Source organism: Salvelinus sp. IW2-2015, linkage group LG21 (assembly GCF_002910315.2).
Source record: "Salvelinus sp. IW2-2015 linkage group LG21, ASM291031v2, whole genome shotgun sequence".
Lineage (NCBI taxonomy): Eukaryota > Metazoa > Chordata > Actinopteri > Salmoniformes > Salmonidae > Salvelinus > Salvelinus sp. IW2-2015.
Window position 1 is genome coordinate 6,148,933 of NC_036861.1, and position 11,050 is coordinate 6,159,982.

The 11,050-nt window shown below is 40.4% G+C and overlaps 1 protein-coding gene across 1 annotated transcript in view; it reads left to right on the top strand.

Annotated features, from left to right (window-relative positions):
• LOC111982257 (apoptosis-stimulating of p53 protein 2-like) overlaps positions 1-11,049 on the top strand; it is a 48,280-nt gene extending 37,231 nt beyond the window's left edge. Inside the window, exons 14-18 of the mRNA XM_024013800.2 lie at positions 4,755-4,892; positions 5,368-5,501; positions 5,870-6,036; positions 6,267-6,466; positions 8,243-11,049. Of these exons, the coding sequence (XP_023869568.1) occupies positions 4,755-4,892; positions 5,368-5,501; positions 5,870-6,036; positions 6,267-6,466; positions 8,243-8,284 (681 nt within the window). The 3' untranslated portion in view covers positions 8,285-11,049. The remainder of the gene's footprint in view (positions 1-4,754; positions 4,893-5,367; positions 5,502-5,869; positions 6,037-6,266; positions 6,467-8,242) is intronic.
• The last annotated feature ends 1 nt before the right edge of the window (position 11,050 follows it).

The window sequence follows — 11,050 nt, forward strand, 5'->3', positions numbered from 1 at the left end:
TTCACAGTTGGGATGGTGTTCTTCGGCTTGCAAGGCTTCCGCTTTTTCCTCCAAACATAACGATGGTCATTATGGCCAAACAATTCTATTGTTGTTTCATCAGACCCGAGGAAATTTCTCCAAAAAGTACAATCTTTGTCCCCATGTGCGGTTGCAAAATWGATTTTTTTATGGCGGTTTTGGAGCAGTGGCTTCTTCCTTGCTGAGCGGCCTTTCAGGTTATGTCGATATAGGACTCATTACTGTGGGTATAGATACTTTTGTACCTGTTTCCTCCATTATCTTCACAAGGTCCTTTGTTGTTGTTCTGGGATTGATTTGCACTTTTCACACCAAAGTACGTTCATCTCTAGGAGACAGAATGCGTCTCCTTCCTGAGCGGTATGACAGCTGCGTGATCCCATGCTGCTTATACTTGCGTACTATTGTTTGTACAGATGAACGTGGTACCTTCAAGCATTTGGAAATTGCTCCCAAGGATGAAGGTCTACAATTTTTTTTCTGAGGTCTTGGCTGATTTCTTTTGATTTTCCCATGATGTCAAGCAAAGAGGCAGTGAGTTTGAAGGTAGGCCTTGAAATACTTCCACAGGTACACCTCCAATTGACTCAAATGATGTCATGGATTTACAAGCTTCTGATAGGCTAATTGACATCATTTATCAGAAGCTTGTAAATCCATGACATCATTTTCTGGAATTGTCCAAGCTGTTTAAAGGCACATTCAACTTAGTGTATGTACACTTCTGACCCACTGGAATTGTGATACAGTGAATTATAAGCGAAATAATCTGTCTGTAAACAATTGTTGAAAAAATTACTTGTGTCATGCACAAAGTAGATATCCTAACCGACTTGCCAAAACTATAGTTTGTTAACAAGAAATTTGTGGAGTGGYTGATAAACGAGTTTTAATGACTCCAACCTAAGTGTATGTAAACTTCCGACTTCAACTGTATACAACATATATGGCCACCTGAGGATCTGTCTTTTTCAGCCATCTGCGTTTGAAGGGTGTCAAATCCACTTGTCAGTATGGCTGTTGCGGTGACCATATTACCTCCACAACGGCAGTCACGAGTCATGACCGCAGTAAAATTCCATGTAACCGTTGAGTCACGGTCATCTCCTCTTATGCACTCTGGACATGCGTTGGGGGTACCCAACTCGCCTGGTACTCAGCGCTCTATTGTCCCTCTAGTCTAACCACTCTGACATAAATGCAGTGGAAAATCACATCCAACGTTTATCAGAACAGTATCATGCTTTTAAAACTCACCTCACTGTGATTGGTCAATTTGAAGAAAGAAGTTCAGCAACAGCTTGAAACTCACTGGAAAACATAGGCTTTGAAACAACACCCACAATGACCAACGCAACAAAATGGACAGCGCTTTGAGGTGATGAATCTTTCAAAATCCCAATACGCATATTAGAGCTTATGTATACGCATAGRCCTGTATATGAAATGCGTGTTCTTATAAGCCCAGACTTTTCTATATGTAATCCAGTAGGAACGCAGGGTTTTGATGRTTGCCACTAAAGAGGATACTGCTACTATATTTTATTTTCAGCTGCTCATATTAAGCACATGCTCCACTATAAATCTGGAGTAGCCTACCGGTCCGCCATGGCAGGAAAGCGGACTCCATTCACTATTTGAGTACAGATGTTTTTTGCCCCTATTCCTGGCCATTTGATTCATTCTAAATCGATACTAATTTGACAAAGTACATTTTACACYTTTTTGGTTACTACATGATTCCATATGTGTTTTTTCATAGTTTTGATGACTTCACTATTATTCTACAATGTAAAAAATAGTACAAATAAAGAAAAACCCTGGAATGAGTAGGTGTGTCCAAACCTTTGACTGGTACTGTATTAGTCAAGACGAGATTAAATTGATAATAGTCTGATGGGTGAAAATATGATCGCTTGATGAGAGGACAGCATGTGCAGTCTGAGGCAAGGAACAAGAGCGCAAGCTTTATTTGTGACTTTCTCAAATCATCAATAGCTTATCATGCAGCCCATATACAGTGGGGAGAACAAGGTATACAGGTAATGAGTGGAGAACAGGAGGGCTTCTTAAAGAAAAACTAACAGGTCTGTGAGAGCCGGAATTCTTACTGGTTGGTAGGTGATCAAATACTTATGTCATGCAATAAAATGCAAATTAATTACTTAAAAATCATACAATTTGATTTTTGTTTTAGATTCCGTCTCTCACAGTTGAAGTGTACATATGATAACAATTACAGATCTCTACATGCTTTGTAAGTAGGAAAACCTGCAAAATCGGCAGTGTATCAAATACTTGTTCTCCCCACTGTATGTTTTGATTTCTGAGACATTCTAAGGTTTGTATCATTCACAACTAAAGTTGTCAAATAACGCTAAATCTAGTGTATAGGACCTGTTTCAAATGATCACTTTTACGCTCAACATAGCCACTTCATATGTGCACTCGCTCCGGAATAGGAAAAATATCCTTTGCTTTATTCAGCTACAGTGCATTCGGAACTATTCTGACCCCTTGACTTTTTCCACATTTTGTTACTTTACAGCCTTATTCTAAGATGGACTACATTTGTTTCCATTTTCTCATCAATCTACATGCAATACCCCATAATGACAAAGAAAAAACAGTTTTTTATACATTTTAGCAAATGTATAAAAAATATTTACACAAGTATTCAGACACTTTACACTGTATTTTGTTAAAGCACCTTTGGCAGCAATTACAGCCTTGAGTCTTCTTGGGTATGACGCTAAAAGCATGGCGCACCTGTATTTGGGGGTTTTCTCCTATTCCTCTTCGCAGATCCTCTCAAGCTCTGTTAGGTTGGATGGTGAGCTTTGCTGCACAGCTATTTTTCAGATCTCTCCAGACATGTTCGATTGGGTTCAAGTCCGGGCTCTGGCTGGCTGGGCCACTCAAAAACATTCAGAGACTTGTCCAGAAGCCACTCCTGCGTTGGCTTGGCTGTGTGCTTAGGGTCGTTGACCTGTTGAAAGGTGAACCTTCGCCCCGGTCTGAGGTCCTGAGTGCACTGGAGCAGGTTTTCACCAAGGATCTCTCTGTATTTTGCTCCATTCATCTTTCCCTCGATCCTGGCTAGCCTCCTAGTCCCTGGTCTGAATACTTATGTAAATGTGATATTGGCAACAATTTCTAAAAACACTTTTCGCTTTGTCATTATTGTGTGTAGATTGCTGAGGGGAAAAATAATATTTAATCAATTTTAGAATAAGGCTGTAACATAAAAAAAATGTGGAAATAGTCAAGGGGTCTGAATACTTTCCGAAGGCGCACTAAGTTAAATTCCATTCTTATTACTATAAAACCATGTAATACTGTATAAAATAATAGCATAGGAATTATAAACATATCTTGTTTGCTAAATGAACTAGCCTACAGCCTATGGCGCATAGCCAAATAACGTACCTAGATCAAATCATTCTGTTCTTCTGAAATACATTTTCTTCATAATCATAATGTTTTAGACCTGCCTAAAATAAATAATGCATTTATTGTGATAGTGTATATTAAATAGATGTCTTAGACTTTAAAAAAATGTTTAGATGTTCCAAAGGCGCACATCAGCGGCTTGTATGCGGCTGTATGTTTGGAGGCCTGGAGATGTTCAACATGTTTGTTAACTCACTGTCAGTTACCGTGAGACCGGTAGTCTTTTGAATGACAATAACTGGCTCACAACATTTCATGACCGCCACAGCCCTACTCGTCACTTAAATCTCTAGTTGATTGATGGTTTTCATTTTACTCCTGCGACTCTTTCATACTCTTGCTTGTGCCTGTAATTTTTTCCGGTTAACATTACGACTGTGGAAATGTTTGTAATGACCTGTCAAACACACCCCGGTAATGGCTGAAATGGGCTCAATGGAATACATTGGCTTTCTGTTGACTATAAGAACGCTAAAGCTTCGTCTGGGATTTAACACAGTCTCGTCACTTACATCACAAGAAAGCGAATAAATATAACTTTATTTTGATGGGTGTTAGTTTTTTGTGGAATTGAAAAGTAGTAATTTAATCCAGGTGAGGAAAAAAGATAACAAAATAGTTAACGAATTAGATTTCCCTGAAATAAAGCAACTTCCCGAAAATAAACACTCGGATTATAGTGATATTATGTCCAATTTCGCAAACAATGTAAAGTATGTTTAGACGGGTGTATTCTAAAGCAAGCGTGTTTATTTTTTTATCCGAGGGTATCCTGCTATTTACACACTTGTTGAATTATGCAAGAGAATGTGACAACAGTAATTAATGAAGCAGTCTAGACAGTGCAGGTGGTTGCAGCCCTGTTCCACCCCTTTATGTTAATGTGTCATATATGCAAGTACATCCAGTGTATTTATGCATATGATGCACATATAATTCTATTTTTTAACACACACCAAAAAAAAAATACCTGATACAATTTTAAAATGTATATATTGGACAAATTGAATACCTGCATTTCCACCAAAGTCCCTGAACTGCATTCATTATTTGTCTGAGCCAGTAAAATGTTTTATGTGCTATAATTTAGTCAATATCTGATGGATAATACAAATTCTAAAAGTTTGGAGGATCTTTATCCATTGTCCAACTGTTGCATTTATTATAATTCATTTTAAAACCTTTTAACAATTTCGATGACCATAGCTAGCAGATGTCACTGCATTTACATTCTAATTGTGAAACATCTACACTCCTCTACTCCGACACCACTCCTGCAGGGCAAGAGGACCAACCTGCGGAAGGTCGGCTCGGAGCGCATCGACCACGGCATGCGGGTCAAGTTTAACCCCCTGGCCCTGCTGCTGGACTCATCTCTGGAGGGCGAGTATGATCTGGTGCAGAGGGTCATCTATGACGTGAGTAGTCCCACTCCTTTTAATTGAAGAGATAGTATAGCGTTGGGAAGAAAAGGGGGGTGGGGAGTCAAAGGGCTGTTGGTCAGATTCTCAGTGATGTGAGTTTTACATCATTAGCCCTGCTAATTTCGGCTGTTTCAATGTTAATACCACAGACGACTCTTCCACGCAGACATCCCATAAGCAAAGGCTTTGCAATGCCGCTGCAAGTAATGCTTAAGTAGTACTCTTTAAGCAACAAGAAATGCTGGTCTATGGCCATCAAAATGCTTAGCTTAGAAGTTGCCCTTAGGCACAGTTATAGGACCTGCTAAAACCTCCCCAAATCCTAACCTCAACCATGTTKCCCTTAGGGGACAGATCTAAGATCAGCTAATCCCTCCCCAAATCCTAACATCAACCGTAAGGGGTAAAGACCGATAACTGACCGCTTTCTAGGAAATGTCTTGAAGCCTATTAACTTTCCGCCTTATAGGTGGATGACCCCAGCCTACCCAATGACGAGGGCATCACAGCCCTGCACAACGCCGTCTGCGCCGGCCACACCGAGATCGTCAAGTTCCTGGTGCAGTTTGGCGTGAACTCCAACGCTGCCGACAGCGATGGCTGGTGAGCCATTGTCACTTTAGTGGCCATTGTCACGTTAGTTGCCGTTGTCCCTTTACAGTAACTTTATAGTGGTTGTTGTCACTTTACAGTGGCTTTATAAAAGCTGTCATCACCCCCAGCAACCAGTAGCACGTCACATCCAATGTTTTCATGTGGCTGATGTTATCCAGTCGCCCACTATTATTAAARAGTTATTGTTTTTTTATCTCTCCCCTCCTTCACTCCCCTCACCCATCCTCTTGCTCTCATCTCCTCCAACTCTCCCGCCTTATCTCCTTCTCCCTCTGCCCTCCTCTCTACCTCCTTCCCTTTCTTTCKTCCATCCATCCCTACCTCACTCTACCTCTCCGTGTCTGTCTTTCTCCCAGGACTCCACTGCACTGTGCGGCCTCCTGTAACAATGTGCAGGTGTGTAAGTTCCTGGTGGAGTCCGGGGCTGCTGTGTWCGCCACCACCTACAGTGACATGCAGACAGCGGCAGACAAGTGCGAGGAGATGGAGGAGGGCTACGCACAGTGCTCCCAGTTCCTCTACGGTGAGACYGCTAGTGTTCTCTGACTGGAGACAAAGCACAAACATCATTGCTCAAAACAATCAGTGTGCCTATTACTCTTTTACCGTTTTGCACTCGACCCCTCCGCTTGTTTACAAAATGTAGCTACCMTCATCTACTCTAACATTCTGCCCTCCATAACAYGTTTTAGCGGAAATGGAATCTTAACGGCTTGTTCCTGACGAGGTGGGTGTGACTTTGTGTCGATGCAGGTGTACAGGAGAAGATGGGCATCATGAACCGTGGGGTGGTGTACGCCCTGTGGGACTACGAGGCTGAGGACGATGACGAGCTGGCCTTCCAGGAAGGCGACTGCATGACGGTGCTGCGGCGCGAGGACAAGGACGAGATCGAGTGGTGGTGGGCCCGCTGCGGAGACCGAGAGGGCTACATTCCAAGGAACCTGCTAGGGGTGAGCAGGAGAGAGAGTAGGGACACTAGCCTGGCCACACATATGCTTTACCCCTAGTTCCTAAGCCCTAGGCACTCCTGTAGATCTGAAATGATTGGATAGGTGTAGAAATGTGGCAAAAATCATAGGCAGGGTGAAGAGCAGTCAATTTGGAATCCAGCAATAGTGTCTGTCTGTGGGCTGCAGCTCCATATTGTATTCAGAGCAGTGGTTTAGTATAGGAAAAGTGGACATGCACATATCTAGTGGTTTTGACCAAGGGCCATTTCCACAAAGCGTCTAAGAGGAGGAATGCTGATCTAGGATCTGTCCATATACCGTAAAACTTCCATTAAACTGCGAGCCKCCAACAAACTCCGGTCACTTCTAATGGCCGGGCATCGCAAAATAAATGCCAGTCTGTATTAAGTGTAGGGTCAAAACAGGGTAATTACYAGTAGGTTATGCATACACTGCTCCAGTGGAATTTCACAGCATCTCTACCAAAGAGTTCATAATTGTTTTTCAATCCATTCCAATCCTCTCTCTCTACCTCGCCCTGGATGATTGATCCCTATCTGCCAAAATGCAATAATTCTGTCTGTGTAGCCAGCAAAAGAAACTGACAACCGTGTTTTTATTTATTTAACCTAAGGCAAGTCAGTTAAGAACAAATTCTTATTTACAATGACGGCCTACATAGAGGTTGGATATTCGACAGACATTCGGCTCTATGGGGCTAGTTAGAGATATATCTCTAACTTCCAACCTCAAACTAACTTTACCATAATCCACTTTGCCGCCTTTGTAGCCTAACATTTGTAGTGCGTTCTAAATGTAAGTGTTTTAATTAGCAAACGGAACTGTTGGTGAACTTATTAATGACAGTAGCTGTTTTTATCAACTTGTAGAGCTAGAAACCCGATTTATAACAGGGTGAGCTCTGCGTATAAAGCAAATAATCGACCGGTTGMTTAAAGTGATCAATTTTGGCAAATKAAATGTGAAAAGTTCTACTCTGAGATGTTGTGAATACTGGCCCYGGTGCTGGAGGTTCGAAGAACATGTTCAGTGAAAAGCAGGGGCGCAACTTTCACTGGGGACGGGGGGTACAAAACGAGGCAACGGTGTGCTTTATGACCATGCGGACGCCTCCAAGCGGTCGGGTAGGCTGCTTAGAGTGTTTATCCAACTGGAGGAAAATGTATAAGAATAATTATGTCACCCCCCACTTCTAAAACCAAAATTGTGCCCCTGTGAAAAGTGCAACTTGCAATCTATTTGGGAAGAAATTACCCTCGGGGGTCTACTTCTCTGATTAGAAGACTGGGGAAAATCTAACTGTTGTGTTGATATTCTAGTTTGTCCCTTTAGGGCACCTGTATCACCCCCCTGCTTACCTACGTTGGAATGCTGGGAATGTTTTGTCCTGTGAAACGCATTAAACAATGCCCAMGTTAGTTTCTACTCCAGTCTCATGTCCAGTCCTTATATTAGTTGTATAAGTAATACATTGTGCTATGCAACGCTAACATTTCTTAGTCACGCATGCCTTGTAAAGACCTACCAGCTCTATGCGTAACCTCCTTGACAAAAACTTGTCTGCCATTTCACATATGGAGATCATCCCACATCTGGCAATGATTTAATAGATTTCTTTAACTAGTGGGGGAAATCCTGTCACTTAAGAATATTATGTAATAATCCTGAATCTAAATTGAGACATCTAAATGAGAATCTCAGCCCCCTGCTTACCATAGTTCTATGATCTTTAAAGTTGTACTTTCTTATTTTTAGCTGTATCTGAGGATCAAGCCACGGCAGAGGAGCTTGGCTTAAATTATACGTTCCACCCTACTCGCTGAAAACTACTCCGACTTGAAGTTCAACAAGAAGTTACTTTTGAAAGGCGAATGAAGAACCTAAAAGTCCAGTGCTACATTTCACACTTCTGGTCTTTTGGATGTCAAAGTCAAGCATTCCATTTCAAGCTTTTGGACCTGTCTGTGAAAGACCATATCACGCTAAAGGGTTTTCAACCTATGTATGGATAATATTCACATGGCCATGCTGTTTCCTTTTCACTGGAGGAATGTATACACCGTGCAACATTTGTAATGGAGACTTCTGAACAGTGTTTTTTTGTAGACGTGTGATTTTCTGAGCAGAATCCATTTGTAAGGGTTTGTAACTGTGGCAGTTGGAAATGTGAAGCTTTTTCTACGTCATGGCAAGAGGCACGCTTATATCCACACAATATACAGTATATAAAAACATTGGTTGTGTATTTGACAATCCTGCTGTGGGTATACAGTGCCTTCAGAAAGTATTCATACCACTTGACTTATTCCATATTTTGTGTTACAACCTGAATTCAAAATTGATTAAATKAGTTTTTTTCTCACCAATCTACACACAATAGCCCATAATGACAAACTGAAAACATGGTTTAGAAATGTTTGCAAATGTATTGAAAATGAAATACAGAAATATCTAATTAACAAGTATTCACACCTGAGTCATTACATGTTAGAATCACCTTTGGCAGCGATTACAGCTGAGTCTTTCTGGATTAGTTTCTCTCTAAGAGCTTTACACACCTGGGTTGTACAATATTTGCACATTATAATTAAAAAAATTCTTCAAGCACTGTCAAGTTGGTTGATCATTGTTAGACAGCCATTATCAATTCTTGCCATAGATTTTGAATCCGAAGTCAAAACTGTTACTAGGCCACTCAGGAACATTCAATGTCATCTTGGTAAGCAACTCTAGTGTATATTTGGCCTTGTATTTTAGGTTATTGTCATGTTGAAATGTGAATTTGTCTCCCAGCATCTGTTGGAAAGCAGACTCAACCAGGGTTTCCTCTAGGATTTTGCCTGTGCTTAGCTCTATTCTGTTTTATTTTATCTAAAAAAAACTCCCTAGTCTTTGCCGATGACAAGCATACCCATAACATGATGCAGCCACCACCATGCTTGAAAATATGATGAGTGGTACTCAGTGATGTGTTGTGTTGGATTTCCCCCAAACCTAACAATATTCAGGACATAAAGTTCATTTGTTTGCCACAATTTTTTGCAGTTTTAGTTTAGTGCCTTATTGCAAACAGGATGCATGTTTTGGAATATTTTTTTTCTGTACAGGCTTTMTTTTTTTCACTCTGTCATTTAGGTTAGTATTGTGAAGTAACTATAATGTTGTTGAACCATCCTCAGTTTCTCCTATCACAGCCATTAAACTCTAACTGTTTTAAAGTCACTGTTGACCTCATGGTGAAATCCTTGAGCGGTTTCCTTCCTCTCCGTCAACTGAGTTAGGAAGGACGCCTGAATCTTTGTAGTGACTGGGTGTATTGATACACCATCCAAAGTGCAATAACTTCACCACGTGCAAAGGGATATTCAATGTCTGTTTTTAAATGTTTTACCAAGTATCATGGCCATTCTTTGTGAGGCATTGGAAAACCTCCCTGGTCTTTGTGGTTGAATCTGTGTTTAAATTCACTGCTCGACTGAGGGACCTTGCAGATGATTGTATTTGTGGGGTACAGAGATGAGGTAGTCATTCAAAAATCATGTTAAACACTATTGCACATAGTGAGTCCATGCAACTAATGTGACTTGTTAAGCAAAAAAAATATCAACTTATTTAGGCTTGAATACCTATTGACTCAAGACATTTCAGCTTTTCATTTTTTTTTTTTGTAAAAAAATAAAATACACTGACATTATGGGGCATTGTGTGTAGACCCGTGACACAATCTGTTTTAATCCATTTTAAATTCAAGCTGTAACACAACAATGTGGGAAAAGTCAAGGGGTGTGAACACTTTCCAAAGGCACTGTAGTTCCACCTAGATTTGAAGCTCTGCAATGTTGTGGTTGTGTTACTTTCAGTTTTCCTATAAATGTTTATTTTTCAATGTTTTTGTAGAACATTTTGTGTGTGTGTGTGTGTACTGTATGTAGCCTGACATTCTGTGCTAATAATGTTGAATGCACAAGCTTCAACGGCCTTGCTCAACATCACGTCCTTATTCCAATCCTTCATATCTTAAAGAGATGCTCAACGTTGTTCGTGGAAAGGTATCGTCCTGTAGGTTTTTGCTCCAGCCATAATCTAGCCCATCCTATTTATAACAATTAGGTGGTTGATAAACTGAATCAGGTCAGTTACAACTGCGGTTGGAGCGAAAACCTACAAGAGGGTAGCTCTCCAGGAACAGGGTTGGGMAGCCCCGCACATGGACCAGACAGAATATGACCAGCATTTTTTGGTTACACAACTTTCATGATTAAGCCATTATAAATGCTTTTTAATCTGTTATAAATTATTATAAATACCTAATTTCAATGTAAATGATGAAATACATATTAATAGTATGTAGACCCTTAACTATTTATACATGTTTAGCCTATTCATGAGTCATAAAAGTGTAAACACATTTTATTAATGGAATTGAGTAATTTAAACCAGTGACATTTCAAAAACTTTGCTTTCAGCTAAAACTGCAAAATTCACATTAAATGTGTTCTGTGAACAATCGGTGTTGASTATCAAGCCAAATAAGTTCAGCTTTTAAAAAGTCAATAAAAATAT